We start from the raw sequence: 22,288 nt of genomic DNA on the forward strand, positions 1-22,288 counted from the left end.
TTCGCTTTCTCTAAACCAAGTTGAAAATATAGCTCATGCTCTTCCATTTGACACCTGTGGAATGGTTATAACGTCATTTTTTTCTGACTTATGTTACTGCAAAAAAATGCTCTCTGAGAAAAACAATTCGAATAAAATTTAAACAATTGAATGAATCGCTTTGAAATTTTTATCACATATTAAGCACCAAAGAACCCTCATTTGACAAAAACTTCAGACCTGTACACTAATTTTTACAGCAGTTATTGCGAAAATAATTTTTTTTGCAATTCCGACCTTTTTTCTCAATTATATTAACAATAAATGAGTACAGTCGAACACGCTTATTGGAATAGCCTTTGTACCAGGCAAAAATATTCTTATAACCGGGATATTCTAATAACCGATCATTGGTGGCTAGTCGAAATAACTGTACCGAATATACGTAATAATATTATTTACATACTATGCCAATGTGTAGTTTTACATACTATGCCAATGTGTAGTTTTACATACTATGCCAATATTATGTAGTTTTACATACTATGCCAATATGTATATCATATATGTACCTACATAATCAGTATATGTAAATGTTTTTAGGTCTTTTTACGTCAATAATACAGTAGTGTAACTACTGCTTATCTATGTATGTGTTAAATACCAAATTACATTATATTATGTATGTGAATGAATACAGTAGCAGTAGGTAATTAATATAAAATGTATGCAATATGTAGATATGTAAATATTTTCTTATTAAAATGCATATAACAAAATTACTTATTCTTTCTTGAGAAATTATCGGTAATTATAGCTTTTTATTGTTAATCCGTGTGGTCATCCTTAATCCATTGGTTGAATGGAACTTTTATTGGCGGCAAGAAATGGATGAATTTAACAAAGCCATAATTCACATCTTGTAAACAAGTAGGTAAATACTCTCTGGGTGCATTCTAAATAAACTGCTTCTAACAATTTTATAGCAGGCAACAGTGCCTTTGTGTAGACAAATAGAAATTACTTTATGACCCATACCATTTTTCGGCTAAACATCGAATTGGTAGGTACTCGTAACAAAGTAATAAATATTTATTACCCTAATAATATCTAATCCAGCACTACAGGCCCTTGACGACTGACCATAATACCAAACATAATTTAAATTTTTAGTAAATTGTAAAAAAAAATATTCGTTGACCTGCAAAATATGCTAATAAGCGGTATTATCTAATTAGAACCTATTCCAATAAAAGGATAAATTTATTAAGTAGTAAATGGAAACGTTTCGGGAACTTGAATTTATATTCCATAAACCGGGATATTCCTATAACAGGGATTCTAATAAGCGGGTTCGACTGTATATCAAACTTTGTAATATGTCATTTTAAAGCTTTTTCCATAATATCAAAGATATTTGTACTAAAGAAATCATAAGTTTCATTGTTTTCCATTGATATGAAAAAAAAAGGGAAAAATGCCATTTTTTGACAGTTAATTGTTTATAAATAAAAATGGCTGCCAGATCCTACGCAGGATATAGTTACAATTTGTTCCTATGGGTATTACTTGTCGAAAAAACGCTTCAGTACCCTGGCTGCTGAAGTGTCACGAACAGGGTATATTTTTGTCTTATTACCCTGGCCTATAATGATAACTTTTTTATTATCCGTTTTACGAAAAAAAGTTTGTCCTTATAAAATACTCTGCATCGTATATAATCTAAGATGCAATCATCAAATATCAAATTTAATTATGTTATACGAGGTATGTCAAAAAATGTTAATTTGACTCAAGAGTAAAGTACTTTTACATTTCACAATATCGAAAATTGTTATTAAAAAAAGTTGTGTGGAATTAAAAAATTGTTTTAGTGTTCAATTATATCCTTCTAATTAAAATATTCTGAATAATAAAGGCCCTTAACTCTTAAGAAAAATTCATATTTTTTGCATACCTCGTATAAAATTAAAAAAGTTTTATATCTGATGGCTGTATCTTAGATTTTAGACCAGGGAGAGCATTTTATGAAAAGTAACTTTTTTTCGTAAAAGTGATAATAAAATTGAAATTTTTTTTTGTATATTTGTAAATTTGTAAATTTTTAATTGTATATTAGACATAGTTTCTAATTTCAAACAATTTTTCATAATAGCATTTTTTGATCTTCCGGAATATAAAGGTACTTTACTCTTTAACGAAATTCATATTTTTGACATAACTCGTATAGAATTGATAAAATTTGATATCTGATGGTTAAGTTTTAGATTTTTGACTATCCAGATCATTTTATGAAAAATAACTTTTTTTCGTAAAATTGATAATAAAAAAGTTTTCCATGTGGTTCCTAGCTACGCAGACACACTGTATAAGAGCTTCTGTATAAGAATTTTCAAATTGCAATGCCATATTCAAATTCAGCATAATCAAAAACAAAATAGAAATATATTTGATCAAAGTAAAATGATGAGTTTAATGATATTTTTAAAATTATTTATACAAAACAATTGTTATTGTTTAAACAATTAATAAACAACTAGAGGCCAAATCTGCGAGTAGATCTTTTTACTTTAACATATATATAAACTAAAAAAAAAAGTTTTAAAACAATATAAGCTTGTTTGAATTTTTCCGAAACAATGCATGTTTTCGTTCTAATTGCACTCCCCTAAATTGCTGTTTCATTTTTTAATCACATGTTATTCGGGCTCAAAAATTGCAATTTTTCGATTTTTTTAAAGTTCAACCGCGTTTTTCCCGAAAACTATGCATTTTACGAAAAAACTTGTAAAAAACATTTTTTGCTTAGATAGACCCAAACAGATAAATACAAAAAATGTTTTTTTTTTGAGAAAAATCGCTTTTTATCTGCCCGTAACATAGGGGGTAGAGAGGGGGTAACAAGGCACTATCTCACCTTCCGGCAAGATTCAGTTGTTCACTGTTCAAGGTCTCAGGTAAAAGAATCCGAACATAGTTGCCGGTCTTCAGGTTTTGCATACTCAAATACTTCTAGGACCCGGTCTAATAATTGAATTCTAAGTTTTACATAATTTAAAACGTTTTATAACTTTTAAATAACTTTTTTTTTTCATAAAATTAAAAATAAAAAAATTTCCCATAGTCTTAAATTAAGTCGCAACCATAACGGGAAACTTTTCTGTTTTTAGTTTTATGGAAAAAGTTATTCTTTCTAAAAAGTTCTGAATAATCTAAAACCTGGGATACAATCATCAAATATTAAATTTTTTCAGTCACATACGCAGTTTATCAAAAAATATGAATTTTATGTTCTATTCTAGACGAAGCAACGAAGCACTAAAAAGCCCAAAACCTAGGAATTTTGTGCAGTAAGATAAATCGTCATGCAACTTTTTGCATTCGATTCGTGAGAGTGTTAGGCAATTTTGTGAACTAAATTGATCTCAGGCAAAACATTTTGTGCATGAGAAAATGCATTTTCAAAGTGCATCTCGAAGAGATGGAAAATGAGAAATTTAGAACTCAGGTAATATTGACGGAAATGAGTTTAATTTTTATATTTGGGGGTTTTGGAGGTCTGTGGAGCACGTCGCCTGGGACGATCGAATAATTCGCGCAATGAAGATTGGATCGAAAAACTGAAAAATACGCGTTTAATATTTGTCAAAAATGTATCGACTGACACTAAACACGACCTCCCACTCCATTCCCTGGAGGTGGGGTGGGGGTAACTTTAAAATCTTAAACGGAAACGCCCATTTGTTATAACAGATTTGGATTGATTACGTAAAAATAAGCAACTTTTACTCGAGAAATTTTTTCGAACTATGGATAGATGGCGCTATAATCGGAAAAAACGATTTATCGTGATACCATAGGTAAATTATAGAACCGGTCTAATATCTCCAGAAATACATTTCGAAATAAAAGACCAAAGAACACGTATTTAATATTTTTCAAGAACCTATCGAATAATATCAAACACGACTCTCCACTCCACCCCGTGGAGGTGGGGTGGGGTTAACTTTAAATTCTTAAATGGAAATCCCCATGTTTTATTGCGCATTTGGATTCCTCATGAAAAAATAACTAATATTTATTCGAAACATTTTTTAGAATTGTTAATAGATGGTGCTAATAAATAGTGTTTTTCCGATTATAGCGCCATCTATTTATAATTCGAAAAAATGTCTCGAATAAAAGTTAGTTATTTATACGTAGGGAATCCAAATCTGCAATAACAAATGGGGGCTCCTATTTAAGATTTTAAAGTTACATCCTACCCTATCTCAAGGGGGTGGAGTGGAGGGTTGTGTTTTATGTTATTCGATAGGTTCTTAAAAAATATAAAAGACGTATTTTTTGGTTTTTTATTTGGAAGTGTATTTCTCGAGATATTAGACCGTTTCTATAATTTACCTATAGTATCAAGAAAAAATCGTTTTTTTTTTTCGATTACAGTGCCATCTATCCAGAATTCTATTTCATTTCACAAAAATGTCTCGAATAAGAGTTGCTTACTTTTACGTAAGCAATACAAATATGCAATAGCAAATGAGGTTTCTATTTAAGATTTTAAAGTTAACCTACCCCACCCCACCTAAAGGGGGTAAAGTGGGGTGGTCGTGTTTAGTGTCATGCAATCTTTATTTCGCAAATTATTCGATAGTCCCGCGAATTATTCGGTCGTCCCAGGCGACGAGTTCCACCCAGGGCACCAGGTACCTCGAAGACCATCACCGTCATAAAATTAATATTCAGTGACCTCCTAAACACCCAAGTATAAGAATTTAACTCATTTCCCTCAATATTTCCTGAGTCCTAAATTTTTTATTTTCCATCTCTTCGAGATGCACTTTAAAGATGCTTTTTCTCATGCACAACAATTTTTGCCGGAGATCAATTTAGTTCACAAAATTGCCTGATACTCTCACGAATCGAATGCAAAAAGTTGCATGACGATGCATCTTACTCCACAAAATTCCTAGGTTTAATGCTTCGTTGCCTCGTCATATTTTTTGACAAACCTCGTGTGTATGGCTCAAAAAATTTAATTGTTGGTGGTATTTTAGGGTTTAGCTCATAAAACTAAAAAAAAATTCCATATGGTGCCCACTTGCACACTCTGTATTATAATACAGTGGAACCTCAATAAGTCGGATTAATCGGGACCGCGGCCTATCCGGGTTATAGAAAATCCGGGTTAGCCGGAGAATATGGTAAAAATTAATAAAATACATATAAATAATAAACAAATACACATTATGATTACAAAAACATGAAATATATATGCACAGTACATCTATATTACGTACAGTTTTATACAGTATTGTTTATTTCTTGGTAAAAAATTTAGTCAAAGTGAAAAAATGTTTGTTTTGTCTGATGAAAATCTATGCGGGTTGCATATATGTAAACTGCAGACGCACAAGGCATAGCCAAATATTTCGTAGAAGTTCGGCAAGGATCGGCGTAGTTGCTCTCCGCCCGCGCGTAAACTGGAGACGTGAATGCGTCTTCTACGTATGCAATTAACAGTATATAGCTACAAGTTGTTTTGGTATTAAGTGGTGTGACATTTTTATAAGAGTGATAAGTATAAACAATGGAATGTATTCCAGAAAGTTATGAATGTAGCATTATAAACCAAAGTAGTTTTAGAATAAAACTATATTCCAAAGAAGAAGTAGAGGTTAGTATAATTTTGCGGCAATTGTAGTGATAATGGAACGCAAATTTTATATCCGGCGGTTAAAGAGAAGTCTTGAATCTTATGCCGCCGTTTTTACCAGTAATAGTCAATAGTTATTATAGGCGTACAAAAATATACATACATATAAGTTTGGTTTCAAATACTGCTTAAATCTTGACTGTGATACGAAAAAGAGTTTATAATATGTTTATTGTTGTTTTTACTATTGTCATATTTACTGTTCTAAAATAGGCAAAACTTTCTGCTAACTTTATCTGCTAATTTCACATCGGTCATTTTATATAGTATATTTACATGATTCTAAGGGTTTAAACAGTTTAAAAATGACCGAAATTGTCAACGCAACAACGTATTATGTATATTTCAGTCACTGGAACTGTTAAAGATAATAACATTAAAAACACCATCATGTAGCACGAAAAAAGTGACAAGACGAAAAAAGTTATTTTAAAATCAAAAAAGTAATAAGTAATGACTTTCCTGAAATTATTATTGATTTTTTCTTTACAGAAATGGGTACATGATTTAGAATAAAAAACCAAGGTTACCTATAGAATAACCAAAACGTTCTCAGTAGGTTCTGTAAGACCGGTTAATATTTTTAAAAGAATACATCACTGCCATTTCAATACAAGGAAGGAAAACACGCAGTCATCCCGAAGCAGAAATACTAACTGTGCTCATCAAATGTTTATAAAAATTGAACGGAAACTAGCTAAGCCGAAGTTGCCAGGCCATAGTAGTCTTATTGCTAACTGGCCATGTGTGATAGAATTCAAAAATGACCATAATCATACTATCCTGTCAGCTGCTGCACTTCGCTATAGACCAATAGGAGACGCAGCCAAAAATGTTTTTCTTGAATTATTCTAGCATGGTCACAATGCCTCTAGTGCCTATCATACATACTGTGTCGAAATGATGGTACATTATGGTGATGCGTATGACAATTACGTTTCAGACAGATGTTTTTTTCCCACCAAAAATGACGTTCAAAATCTATGGAAGGCCAACTTTAAAAAATCATACGGAGAGAGATCAGGAAAAAATATGTTAATTTATTTGGAAAAATATTTAGAAGAACAAGAAAAGAATCATGGGATATTATATAAAGTTTCTTGCGTTCAGGATAATTATTCAGTTGCAATATGTACACCTGTCATGCAACGAGTAGCGCGACTATTACCCCAAGCAAATGAAATACTCTTTGTGGATTCTTCAGGTAACTGCGACGTGGAAAATCATAAAGTATATTTTTCGTGACACAATCTCCTGCTGGTGGGCTGCCTATTGGGTGCATTTTGACAAATAGTCAAAAATTAGAAGTGTTTTTGGACGCTGCTAAATCATTGTATGAGATTCTTCCCGTAAAGATTACGCCTTCAGTAATTTTAACTGATGATGATCTTGGTTTCCCTTCAGACGGTTTGGCCTAATGCAAAAATGTTATTGTGTACCTTTCATGTATTAAAATCATGTTGGAAATGGATTACCATGGCCAAAAATGGAATTTTAAAAGAACATGCTCAACTCCATTACAAGTTATTTAAAGATATTTTAATGTCAAAAAATATGGAAAATGCTGAAATATCTATTATCACATTTTACGAAAAATGCTTGTATCAGAATTTTGCTGATTATGGTTCGAGGCTGAATGATCTTATGGTTCGAGGATCTGATACAAACAATTATACTGAAGTAATGTTTCGTCTCTTAAAAGATATTCCACTGAAAAGAACCAAGGCATTTAACTTAACGCAATTAACAGATTTTATAATTACTAGTTTTGAATATTACTTTACCCAGCGAATTATGGATCTTATCTTTAACAGAGTTTCTAAAGCTGTTGCAAAAAAGTCTTTTCCAGGCGAAAGGGACAATGAAGATAATAACATTATCAGTCTTGGAAACATGGATTTTAAAGTTAGCAGTTCAAAAGATCAAAAAATTTGGTACGTTGTAGATATGTCTGTTTTCAAATGTTCGTGTCCGATTGGTTATAATGGACACTATTGCAAACACCAAGGGGCCATTGCGAAAAAACATAATATATTTACGGCAACTAATACCTTATCGCTTTTTTCCAAGCACATTCATTATGAAATAGCGTTGGGAAAAATTGCAGATTCATCTACTTTTGATACACTGCAAATCAAGGAAAATACAGCAAAAAATTTAAACCAGGACAATTTTCCTTGTAATTCTTCTGTCCAAAATCAACAGGATCAAAAGATGATTATTTGTGATGATGCAAATATTAATGCCATGGAATTAAATGATAAGGGTAATATTGATATAGAAGAGATTAAAAATAAATGGGCAGAACATTCGAATTTAATTATGTCAAAACTTGAAAGTGAACCTGAATCATTTGGGCCCGCTATTATGAAATATTTAGAGAACTGTAGTAAATATGCCAAATCAAATCAGTCTTTAATATCAGGCATGCATTGTGCTTTTAAGTACACAGGAGTTTCATCTAAAAATAAGAAGCAGGCGGTGATAAGAAAAGGGAAAAATATCCGTACAACCAACATTGTATCGAGACGTAAAGTTACCATGACAGGTAGAAGAGCATCGATGGCTGGACGAAAACCTAGAACTATCAAAAAACAACAAAAAAGAGCACCACACAAATTACAACTATGTATAGAAAGTAACATTGGTTTAGGTGATAATAAATTTAGAAAATAAGTACTTAGTGGTTTTTCGCGAATTCGTAAAATTCGATATTTGCACATAAAGATAATTAAAAACGTTGATAATACGAATATATACTGTGTTTTATTTACATTTTTTAAACAGGCTTAAATAATTGTAGACGTATATTGGCATGCACGATCAATCGTAGTAAACAGCAGACGTATAAAGGCTAAGTACGTCTGCACTCTACTACCCGCTAATCGGAAAAATCCGAATCGTTCGCCCATGCCTTGTGCGTCTGCAGTTTACGTATATGCATCCGGGTTAGCCGGACTTCAGGGATATAGGAGGCCGTCTTATCGGGGTTTCACTGTATATATATAATATATTACCTATATTATACGTCATGATCTACCGAAATCTACCGAATTTTGCCGTAGGCATCTCCCGCCCGATATAAGAACAGCTCCACGGAACATCACTGCATAGGTTGGAAACATTTCTATATTGGCGTTTAAGTGTACATGTAGGAATATGATCTACCAAGCAGAAGGTAAGTGAATATTTTATAGTAGGAATATTTCTTTTTTTACTTTATCGTACTATATACGTAGTATAGTATAATAGATAAAGTTATAGGATCGTGCAAAAAAATTTTTTTCAGATTTCACTTTTTTTCGACGTTTTGAGTCCCCCTGAGTCTAAAAAGCAAATAAAAAAAACATGTCGGAAGTATGTACGTACGTACGTATGTCGCCACCGCCCAGCAAAAACTACTGGACCGATTTTGATGAAATTCGGTATGAGTAAGTTTAAGAGAATTTTGTCGAGAAACTAAGCTTTTAAAAAAACCTCTCAAAGGGGGGCCGAAATAGGGGGGTTATTTTGGGCCCATTTTTGCAAATTTTGACCGAAATGAATGAAATTCAACTCAAAGTAAGCTCATCGATAGGTAAATAAAAATACGGAATTTGACATTTCCAAATTCAAAATGGCGGCCAAAATGGCCGACCGCCCACCCGACCCATTTCCCTATCTATCTAAAAACTTGTTGAAGATAAGTTTAATTTGAAAAAGTCGTTATATAGTCTAAAGATGGGGCTATAAGAAGGATGTTATCGTTTTTCAGAAAAAGTTACGGGTTGCCTATATTTAAGGGGTCACATTTTGACATAAATTTGAACTAGATTTTCTCAAAAATGGCTCCAAGGAATTTTTTTATTTTTTGATATATCTTTGATATCCTATCAGTAAATTGAATGACATTAGTCATATATCTTAACTCCCCATAGGAGGGGAGTTATGAATTTTTTATAAAAAAATATTCGAGTGCCCGTAACTTCCTTCTTAATAGAAACTAAAACTTAAAATTTTGCAAACATATGGCTTCCGGTTGAACCGGAAATGAATAAAAAATCTTAATTTTTTTAGATACGCCCTATATATTTTAACATATTTTGAAAGAATGCAAAATTACCTTTCCAATGATATAAAATTCATTGCTGTAGCTCAAAAACTCGAAAAGTTACGGTAAATAGAAATTTTGCTATAATCTTATGTGTGTCCTCTCTCACGCGTTCATAGCAGAGCATTATTGTAGGGCAGTCAATGAGGGTATTTGGCTCCGAATTCCATCCTACTACATTGATGTACTTGATATTTTCACAGTAAGTAGGGAATAACTCAAGAAACAAAATCTACCCTATATACTATGGCGCTTTTATCTTGGGGCGGTTCCCACTTCTTCAAGGGGGTGGAAAATTTGTTGGTCAAAATAAGCACGAAAGTGGCTAAAGAACCTATTTCTAAGCAAAAACTGGTCTATACTTTTTTTTTTGAACTCAATACTTTTTGAGTTATGCGTAGTTGAAAATTGGCCATTTTCATTGAAAAATGACATCTTTTCGGACGGATTTTTTGTGAATACCTTAAAAACTATGCATCTAACTAAAAACACTATATAAAACATTTTTTTGATTATAAATAATAAAGAGATTCGTTCCTTCGTAAATGTTCTATTTATAATACAAAAAGAGATATGGTAGGTGAAAATAGTTTGTTTTTTGGTGCATGCTCAAATTGGTGTATTCAACTTGAAATAACAGAGGAACGGTAGGTTTTAGGTGTATAATGCTACCAACACCTTTTGTAGTGTTTGAAAAGGCCTTTAAAACGAGCACCGTTAAATGTCGGTTACTTACAAACTAAGCGAGATATGGTGCAAAAAAATATATGACTAATGTACTTTAATGAAAAATGAAAAGTATATACATTTAACTCCCCATCTACCATAATTTAAATGCATTGTTTTCCTTCTACAATACCTTTTAATATATATATATAGTGTTATTTCTACTTTCAAAATGTTGAACGGGTTTAAAATGAATGGTTTTTGTAAAAAATGTGATCAAATTATAGAATGAATTTTTAAATTTTCTTAAAAATCTTCCTTTTTCTCCATGTAATTCGAAAATAAAAATATTTCACCCCTGAGAAGTGGTGGGAACTTCCCCCATGATAAAAGCGCCATAGTATATAGGATAGACTTTGAATTAGGAGATTGGGATACTCCCAAAATTTCATTAAAATCCATGCAGTAGGATAGAATTTGGAGATAATATCTTGTTCTTAATCTCGCGCATTGACTGGCGTAATCGAAATAGAATGAAATGCAAATATTGTAAACTATTAATTTCTCAGAAAAATGAACTAATTTGAAATGAAAGTATGACTATAATATTCTATTGATTTATGCAATAATCTACACATCTATAGTGTGTCCCCGAAATATGGCATCGAACATTTTCTCAAATGCAGAAATTAATGATGCGTAGAACCATAAAATACTTTAAGTACAGTAGGTGTTTCTAAAATATCAAAATAACGAGTAACTTTGTTATTTTTATAGAATTCCAGTATCTAGTACCATAACGATAATAGATCGGTACGATAAAGTTCTCGGGCGGCCCTTCCGTCCAGCGTTTTTAATATAAGAAGAAACTATATTAATATTGTAGGAAACAGAGGTTGTACCTCGCAAACTGGACACAAGTCCAGTTTTATATTTTTTTTGGTATACCAAGGGGTGCTTATTATGAAACTAACTTTTTCTTAAAAAATTTCGCTTCGGAACCCCCATTTTCATCCTTTTAACCCTTAAACGACCAACCTTTTTTAGGTTCCATGTACGCCCAAGGGTAAGTAAAAAATGTCCACCTCGAAAATAGCTAATATATTTATTGTGAGCTGTTAGAAATGGATTAAACTTAAGAATCTTATGCTTAATAAACACAGCATCTTCTAAAATATTAATATAAACAATTTACAAGCCTTACAACAAAATTACAATGTACATCAAAATTAACACACCAGTAAAAGCCAGCAATTCAGATTTGTCGATTTTCACCACATTCTTCCTTTCAACCTCCTCGTTGGCAGATAATTATGTAGATTATGTAATTATACGTCGATAATTATATGAATTATCTTCTTGCCAATAAGAAATTATAGAGAAACCTTTAATAACAAGTTTTACCAAGGGTGTACTTTTTATGCCCACCCATATTTAACTCAAGATGCTACTTTTGTTTTCAAAAATATCGGTAGAACCAAATTAACATTCGATAAAGGGCTGTCTTTTTAACAATAAATAATTTTTAAAAAAATTTTAAACACGTAATAAATATGTTACAAGGGAATACGCATTAGGTGGACATTTTTTACCCACCCTTGGGCGTTTAAGGGTTAAAGGGAGTAATTTTTGGTTTTTGCGAAACGTAGCCTTCCTGTAAATTTTGCAAAAAATTTCCTTAATAGAAATATGAAGAGGACTGTATTTTTTATTATTTATTTTCCGACAGCATATGTCTATCACCCACCGTTTAGCGCGGGTGGCGGCCCAAATTTGAAAAGTTTTAAAAAAGATGTTTTCCTAAATATAATGGTAATCAAGAAGAAACCCTGCGACAAGTAATTACAAATAAGTGGCTGATTTTCTGGTAGAGGTTTCATTTAAGGGCAATTGCCCATTTTTAACTACAGGGTGTTACATTTTAAAAAATTCCTTTTTATGCCATCTGAACTGCTTATGCTAGAGTAAAAAAATTTTTTAGCAATTACCCACGTACTGGTATTATTTAGAAATTTGTATAATGCACCCCATTTTTCCCCGGAACCACCCAAAAAAGGAGAATTAATAAATAAAGTGATTTTCTTGGAATCCTTCACACACCATGTTCTTTATTAAAATGCTTCATATATCATTTTGTGCACGCTCTTATTACCCATGCATGAACACCAAAAGCGATTTCTTAGTGCAACCCCTGTACCCCAAAAAATAAAAATAAAACGGAGGGTTGACAAATAAGTTTTTTTTGCTTTTTGACCCATATGAGCATATGCTCCATCAATAGGTTTTTCATAAATATTTATGGTTATTGCAATATCCCTGCGGAAACTACCCCTATCCCTGAAAACAAGTTTGGCGAGCATGTTTTTATGATTTTTTCATTACCTATGCTTTTTTTGAAACATAACTTATACGTAATTAAAAACCACTATTTGCTCTACAAATGAGGTCCTATGCATTTTTTTCGTATAAGCAACCGTTACGGCACAGTGGCGCCGTAATCTTCAGAAATGCTTTGGCGGGCTCCAGTTTTTGTTTTTTTTTCGTCACCTGTTCATTTTATTGATAAAGTACTTATGGAAAATAAAAGAACATAATGTCAGCTACAAATTTAGACCTATGCATATTTTATGTTCTTTGCATCCTAAAGCCACAGCGTAGGCTCAAAATCAATTTTTGCTTGATTAACTTTTTTCCTGTTGCATATTCTGACTTAAGATTTTCCAAAAAACTTCTTCATGAATTATGTTTATTGGTGTGCTAGTTAAAATTATAAACTAAAATGTTTTTTAAGTAAACTCAACTTTTTTAAGTAAACACGAAACTAACGAAATCTGACGACAAAATATTTAAAAATTAAGAACTTCTCTTTTAATTTGTTTAAGCATCTCCGACAAATCTCGCTTTTATCTAAATTCTTTAAATAACACAGTAAAATTTTCAAAAGGAAATATTTACAGCGACCAAAGATACAGCGAGGTAAATTTGAAAAATCATCAACATTGATTTTTCGCATTTTGGCAAAAAATTTGATTTTTGTGCATGTTCCACTAATTCTATAAAAAAATAAACTTCATCTTCGAATTCAGCAAAATCTAAAACATAAATAATGAACAAAATTTTTCATTCACCTTAAATTTGATTTTTGTGGTTGGTATAACGTAATTTTAGGGGTTACTGCCGCTCGCCTATACCCTCTACCTCACTTTTGGACTTGAGTTTGTACTCATCGTTTCTTGATTAAATAAAATTGTGTTTTGACTAGGAAAATTTTGGGGTAGTTCTGATTTCTTTCATTATATATGGATTTTGGGCTGCTCAATCCGAATATGAGGTATGCGGACAAAATGGCTTGCCGGAACATTAAAAAAATCGCGAAAAAAGCGAAAAATTTCAGTTTTTTTCCGCTTTTTCGCTGAAATCTCGAAAACTATTAACTTTTAGTAAATGGTCTGTTAACAGAAATTAAAGTACTTAAAATTATCTACAAACATCACTATTTACTTTTTTTTAAGACAAACCATTCGGTCTAAAGTACAAGTTGAAAATTGTAAATTTTTAACGGTCTCGGCAAAACCCACCTTTTACATTCCAAAACTTTAGTTTGTATCAGAATTGTGTTATTTGATAAATTTCTCCTAGTTCTCTGTATAAATAATAAATGTTAGTTCATAATATGAATATGGTAAGTCTTTTCTCACAGCTTCCATGAATCCATTCCATCCTAAGAGGCCGGGGATGTCTCTGCTTTTCCCTTAGAGCCACAAAAGATCAGGCACAGGTGGAGTCACAGTTTCGGTTGGTGTGAACATTTCCTTCGTATCTGTTATCTTGAATTCTGATAAACCTTGAGATTTTGTCCTTTTAAAATGAATTAGTTGAACAGCTCCCTGACTTCCATAAATCTCAGGCGCGGGTTTCTTTTTTATCCGAGGAATGGATTGCTTAGGAGCTACTGCATGTTTTGGTGCAATACAAGAAATGCCACATATGACGTGAAAAGTGTGGTATTCGTCGATTTTATGTACCTTAAAATCAGCGTTATCGTACACCTGCTGTGTAAAGAACGGCAAGTCAATTTTCTGTGGATCGCCTGCGAATGCTGACACTTCCACAGGCGAACAGCTTCTGTATAGGATAAACAAAACCCCAAAGAGGAAACTACATCAACCTATTTTCTGGAACCTTACTTTTTGTACACAAAAAGGGCCAACCCTGCAAGGAATGGTGAGACCAACTATCTGGGCCTTACTGCCGCTACAAAACTTTGAGCAAGCGCATTGCTTATCTGGAAGTGTCAGCAATCGCAGGAGATCCGCAGAAAATTGACCAACCGTGCTTTACACAACAGGTGTACGAATACGCTGATTTTAACCCTTTCAATGCCATGCCTTAATTTGCATGTTGGTCCCTCAATTCCAAAGGATTTTTTATGCTTAGAGTCCCATTGCCTTATATATACGTCGCATATAAATAAACAAATAAGTAAATGACCAAAACATGTTTTTAATGAGTTTTTTTTAACCAACTTAAACGTTTTATTTTCAAAAGTACTCATCAGAGATCAAAACCAACTTGAAAAAATGTAACTAACTTAAAAATGCAATCTAAATTAACATCAAAAGTTTTCTTTTGTGTGGTACTCTTCAAAACATGACACTACGCCAAGGCCGACTCCGCATCTTGCACACATATATCTCAATACGCTTCTCTTTTTCTGGTCTTTTCTGTGGCTACAAACGCTTCACCTTCTAAGAGCTACCTATAAGCGTTACCACCAGTGCTACAATATAGCATATATCTAAAATATGTGAACAAATATATACGGCAATGGGTCCGCAAGACCTGTCTTAAGTGCCAACATTTTGAGGCTTTGAGAACAATAATCTCACATTTTCGGACATATTTCTACGGCACTGGGACACCAATGAGTTTAATGAGTCTAAAATTTTATAAGCATCGCATATTTTCGGCTTTGGTAAATTGAGACCATAACAGCTTGAACGTATATATACGGTGGCTGGCAATACAGGCCCACTTTTTCAAAAACATATATATGCAGCGTTGGGACAAAAAGGGCCATAAAGTACATAAAATCGACGGATACCACACTTTTTACATCATGGGTGGCATTTCTTGTATTGCACCAAAACGTGCAATCCCCCTGACCCTAACCTAACCAATCCATTCCTCGGCTAAAAAGTAAACCCGCACCTGAGGTTTATGGACGTCAGAGAGCTATTCAACTAATACATTTTGAAAGGACCAAACCTTAAGGTTTATCAGAAATCAAGATCCGAAGGGAATGTGAAACTGTGACTCTATCTGTGCCTGATCTTCTGTGGCTCTAAGGGAAACGCAGAGACATTCTCGGTATTTTAGGATGGAATGGATTCATGGAAACTGTGAGAAGAGACATACCATATTCATATTATGAACTAACATTTATTATTTGTACAGAAAACTAGGAGAAATTTATCAAATGACAGCATTCTGATACAAACTAAAGTTTTGGAATGTAAAAGGTGGGTTTTGCCGAGACCGTTAAAAATTGGCAATTTTCAACTTGCACTTTAGACCGATCGGTTCGTCAGAAAAAAAAGTAAATAGTGATATTTGTAGATAATTTTAAGTACTTTAATTACTGTTAACAGACCATTTACTAAAAGTTAATAGTTTTTGAGATTAGAGCAAAAAAGCGGAAAAAAGCTGAAATTTTTCGATTTTCTAGCGATTTTTTCAATGTTCCGGCAATAAATTTTGTCCGCAAACCTCATATTCGGATTCAGCAGCCCAAAATCCATATACATACAATGAAAGAAGTCAGAACTACCCCAAAACTTTCCCACCAGGGAGCTAGTAGAGTACAAATTGGCTGAATCATCTTTCTTTTACTTGGGGGACAAGGGGTTTTCTCAGGGTTGATAAAATATATTATGTTCAAAATAATTCCACAAATTGATAAACTGACTACTTAATTCTAAGCAAATTTTATTCTAGAGTTTTTCATTAAGTCAACACGTTATGAGTTTTTTGCTAGTGAAAGTGTTAATTTTTCAACAAAAACCCACGTTTTTAGAAGGTTTTCCGCAAATAACACAAAAAGTAAGTATTTTATCGAAAAAACTATTCTTATCAAAAATTTAGCATGTAAAAAAAACGAAAAAAAAAATGGTGTATATGTTAAATCTGTAGATCCATTAGAAGCAGAGTTGTAGCTCATGAAAATAGGTGCTTATTCGTCAAATTCTAAAATATTTCAACGTGAAATATCGAAAAAATCTAGCTCTTTTTGGGAAAATCCCATCAAAACTGTTTTAAAATGTTCACTTCCCAATTTATTATCATCCTCATTAAAATTTACTTTACTTATTAGACGAGCGGCACACCTGAAAAAAAACGCTTATTTCTCGAGATACTGACCACGGAGAGGTGAATGACCAATTTTAGTCATACTCTATGTTTTTGATGATGCTGAAAACGAAAATGACGTTTATTTTGAATTTTACGTACCTATGGGAACATTGCCAAAATCGCAATTTTACCCTAAAAATAAGAAAAACTAAATCACATTTTTTGCGCATACCTCGCCACAACTCTGTTCCATTTAAATATTTGTTTTCTGAAATTTGTACAGTATACAGTTCTAACATCTATGAAGACAACAGTAGATGTTTCAAGCTTTCGGTCTTATCCTGATAAAGGTTATGAATTTTTTAAAGTAAAAGGTGCAGATTTGTGCATTGCAACGTTTAATCGCAAAAGTTGAGGGACAAAATTTGAAATTTAGCTTTTTAATCACGTTTATGTTAAAACATAGAGTACAAAGAAGTTTTCTGGAAAGTTTTAGATCAACATGTTTTATACAAAAAAAATAGTGCAGTTTTAATATGACCATAAGCAATCGCCACAATAAGCTTATTTTTCGAGATACTGACCATGGGGGTGAATGGCTAATTTTGGTCTTACATTATGTTTTTGATGGTGTTGAAAGCGAAAATGAAATTTATTTTAAATTTTAGGTGGGAGCATATTGTAAAAATCGCAGTTTTACCCTAAACATAAAAAAAATTAAATCACGTTTTTTGCGTTTAGCTCGCTAAAACTTTGTTGGATTTTAATATTTTGTGAAGTTTTTACAGTAATATTTACCTTTCTAAAGACAAATTTACCTGTTTCAAGCTCTTAGTCCGATTATTGTAAAAGTTATGAATTTTTTAAAAGTACAATGTGCAGATTCTTGCGTTGCAAAGTTTAATCCCAAAGGTTGACTGACAAAATTTGAAATTTAGATTTTTAGTTACATTATTGTTAATATATAGAGTAAAAAAATTTTCCGGAAAGTTTTAGATCAAAATATTTTATAGAAAGCAAATGGTTCAACTTTTAACATCGACGTTATAAATCCCCAAAATAACGCTAATTTTTCGAGGTACTGACCATGGGTAGTGAATGGATAATTTTGGTCTTACTTTATGTTTTTGATGGTGCTGAAAACGAAAATAAAGCTTATTTTGAATTTCAGTTGAGGAAACATTGTCAAAATCGCAATTTTACCATAAAAATAAAAAAATAAATCACGTTTTTCTTAAAATTAAAAATGCACCAATATTTTTTTCTATAAAACAACTAGATTTAAAACTCCCGATAAAACTTTTTTGGACTCTATAGTTTAACCTAAACGTTATCAAATAGATAAATTTTAAATTTTGTCATTTAATTTTTGCGATTAAACTTTGCAATTTACGAATCCGCACCTTTTATTTTAAAAAATTCATAACTTTTACGACAAAAAGACTGTAAGTCTAGAACAGTTTTCGTAGTTTTCAAAAAAGTAAGAAATATATGCTGTAAAAATTTCAGAAATAGTTATTTTCCTAACTAGTGCGGAAAGTGATACTTTCCGCATGAGTTAGGAACAATATTTTTTCTAGGGCCGTACGTTTGGAAAAAAGCCACAAAAAATAGAGTTATATCAATTTTTATTTAGAAGTGAAAATACACAAATTAATTCTTTGACAAGGTTATCCAAATCAAAATTTCAATATAATGGGTTACCACGACGACGATATTGGTTTCCATTACGACGATTCAAAACCACTGTAATTGTCTACTGATCTGACTTTTAAATATTATGTCAAAATAAGCTATTTCATCGAATTTTATTAAAACATGAACAAAATAAGATAAATTTGAAATAAATTAGTAAATAATATCTAAATATTAGTTTGTTGCATGTATTATAATATATTATAATGCCATATTACAAGTTATTTTACTTTCCCGCACGCCGTGCGGGAAAATTTACTTTCACTAAAATATTAAAATGGAACAGAGTTGTAGCACCTTTTAAAAAAACGTGATTTAATTTTTTTTTCATTTTTAGGTTAAAATTGCGATTTTGACAATGTTCCCTCACATAAAATTCAAAATAAACCTCATTTATTTTCAGCACTATCCAAAATATAAAGTAAGACCAAAATTAGCTATTCACCACCCATGGTCAATATATCGAAAAATAAGCGTTATTTTGGGGATGCATAACGTCTATATTAAAAGTTGCACAATTTCTTTCTATACAACTTTTGTATCCCAAACTTTCCGGAAAACTTCTTTGTACCCTATGTTTTAACATAAATGTGATTAATAAGACATATTTCAAATTTCGTCACTCAACTTTTGCGATAAAACTTTGCAATTCACGAATCTGCACCTTGTACTTTTAAAAAATTCATCACTTTTATTAGAATAAGACTAAAAGCTTAAAACATATACCATTTTTTTCACAAAAGTGAGCAATATAAATACTGAACAAACTTTAGAAAAAAATATTAAAATGGTCCGGAGCTGTAGCAAGTTAAACGCAAAAAACGTGATTTCAGGTTTTTTATTTTTAGGTAAAATTGCGATTTTGACAATTTTCCCCCACCTAAATTTTAAAATAAATTTCATTTTCGTTTTCAACACGGTCAAGAACATAATCTAAGACCAAAATTAGCCATTCCCTACCCATGGTCAGTATCTCGAAAAATAAGCGTTATTGTGGGGATTTCTTATGTCGATATTAAAATTTGCACTATTTTTTTTTCTATAAAGCATTTTGATCTAAATCTATCTAGAAAACTTCTTTGTACTCTATGTTTGATCATAAATGTGATTAAAAAGTTAAATTTCAAATTTCGTCACTCAACTTTTTCGATTAAACTTTGCAATGCACAAATCTGCACCTTTTACTTTAAAAAATTCATAACCTTTATCAGGATAGGAACAAAAGCTTGAAACAGGTTCCATTGTCTTAAGCAATGTTATAACTATATACTGTAAAAACTTGTACTGTAATAAATAGTAAAAATACTGTATAAAATTGCGATTTTACTATGTTCCCCCACATAGAATTCAAAATAAACCAAATAAACCTCATTTTCATTTTCAGCACCATCAAAAACATACAGTGTGACTAAAATTGTCCATTCACCTCTCCGTGGTCAGTACCTGGTCATTTTGGGGGTGTATGCCGCTCGCCTATATGTATTGTTTAAATGATCTGTAATTTCACCGGTTCAAAGTGCATATTTTTGAAAAAAAATGCTTTAAACTAAAATTTTTTTTTTTGAAATTATCAGTAGTAATTGCACAAGAGCTCTAAAATTCTATATTAATTTTAGAGATCGAGTGCAATTTGTTGCGATTATTTCATGAATAAAACTGTTCCAGCACCAAAATTTTATTGTAATTTATTTCTGTAAGTACAAATTAGTACAATTAAACACACAGTTGTTATAAATATTAATTTGACGGTTGAAAGTCATCACTTTTATAATTTTTAAAACATTAATTGTCATTAATGTCACTGAATGTAGTTTTTCGTAGCAACGAAGGGCATCTGACGTAATATACTTGACGACGGGAAATTATCAAAAATTATCGATTTAATTTAAAATTATGTAGCTTTCTATTGGTCAGAATCTCCTATGAATGAAATAATCAGTAGTAATTGCACAAGAGCTCTAAAATTATTGAATTTTTCCCGAGTGACACTTTGACAGTTTTAATTTCACGAGCCGAAGGCGAGTGAAATTATGTCAAAGTGTCACGAGAGCAAAAACTCTATATTAATTTTAGAGATCGAGTGCAATTTGTTGCGATTATTTCATGAATAAAACTGTTCAAAACCAAAATTATATTGTAATTTCTTTATGTAAGTACAAATTAGTACATTTAAACACACAGTTTGGTATAAATATTTTACGGTTGAAAGTCATCACTTTTATAAAACATTAATTGTCATTAATGTCACTGAATGTATTTTTCACAGCAACAAAGGGCATTTGACGTAATATACTTGACGACGGGAAATTATCAAAAATTCTCAATTTAATTTAGATTTCTGTAGCTTTCTATTGGTCAGAATCTCCTATGAATGAAATAATCAAAAACAAATAATCTTTTTTCCAAATTATGTAACTTAAAAAGTAATAGTGATATAAAACATCTCGAAGAGTATAAAAAATATAGGTTTTGCTTTTCTGAATATTTTGGATTTTGTTTTTTTTTTGTGTAAGACAAGAATTGGTTAAGATATGGCTGTTCAAAGTTTGCATAGGTACCCTACGACCCTTTCAAAAATAGTGGTAGGGTAGAAATCACCAAGCGGGGATTTTTGCAGTTACTCGAGTGCGTCAGATTATTACATGAGGAGAAACCTTGTACCATGAAAATGTACCTCTATCACATATTGGCTCTTAATGCAGGGGGGTTTGTTAAGAGAGGCCGAAAAAAAATCTATCCTTAGAAAAACTCGAAATCGTCAGATTAAGATAAGGTAAGTTGAGTACATGCATATGCACAGTGTATATTTCAAAAACCTGACGATTTGAACAGGTCGCAAGGAAATGGGTGTCTCAAAATTTCACAAGAAAAAAGCGAATATTTCGCGAAATGAACGACATATCGAATAACTAAAAAATACGTGCTCAATATTTTTCAAAAATCTATCGACCAAACACGACTTCCTACGGGGAGAGGTGGGGGTAAATTTAAAATTTTAAATACGAATCACGCGATATTCCGCGAAATGAACATCAGATCGAAAAACTGAAAAATACAAGTATCCAATATTTTTGAAAAATATATCGAATGGCACCAAACACGACCCCTCACGGAGGTGGGGTGGGGGTTACTTTCAAATCTTAAATGGGAGCCCCCATTTTTTATGAAAGATTGGATTTCTTAAGTAAAACAAAGTCACTTTTATTCGATACATTTTTTCGAATTATGGATAGATATAATCTAAAAAAAAAACGATTGTTGGAAACGAAAAAATAAATTAAAAATGGAAAATCCCCACTAAAATGGAAAACTTTGTTTAACTTTTTTGGTTTGAGGACCTACTCTTCACAACCCAATAGGTCCCCATAACGCTCGAGTGACTGCACATTTAGCATACTTTGCTCCCCTACCAGTCACTTTGAACCGGTCGTGACTCCTACATTTCATATAAACAATACGTAAATAAAGTAAATTTTAAAGCGATAACGATTAATTATTTCATTTGGGATGCTAATTAAGAGTTAATTCTAATGTTTTTATTTACCAAATAAAAGGACCAACTTCATTTTGAGCGTTTGCTTAGTTTTGATGATAAAAACTTTAAAACTTAAAAAAAAAGGACAGCTTGGCTATTAGTGCACCCTAATATGTATGTGTAGATTTTGGCATTGGATCCGAGCACGAAATGTAACACCGTTGCCGTATCCTCTATTTTTTCATACGCACATTCACATACACAAATGATACATTTCATCCTCTACACGAAATGTATCATTTGTGTATTTTAGGTATGT

At 31.9% G+C, this 22,288-nt stretch overlaps 1 protein-coding gene across 1 annotated transcript in view; it reads left to right on the top strand.

Annotated features, from left to right (window-relative positions):
- Positions 1-8,745: 8,745 nt before the first annotated feature.
- Positions 8,746-22,288, top strand: part of LOC126892163 (uncharacterized) — a 140,838-nt gene continuing 127,295 nt past the window's right edge. The window contains exon 1 of the mRNA XM_050661636.1: positions 8,746-8,870. Coding sequence (XP_050517593.1) covers positions 8,852-8,870 — 19 coding nt within the window. The 5' untranslated portion in view covers positions 8,746-8,851. The remainder of the gene's footprint in view (positions 8,871-22,288) is intronic.

This window comes from Diabrotica virgifera, chromosome 9 (assembly GCF_917563875.1).
Source record: "Diabrotica virgifera virgifera chromosome 9, PGI_DIABVI_V3a".
NCBI lineage: Eukaryota > Metazoa > Arthropoda > Insecta > Coleoptera > Chrysomelidae > Diabrotica > Diabrotica virgifera.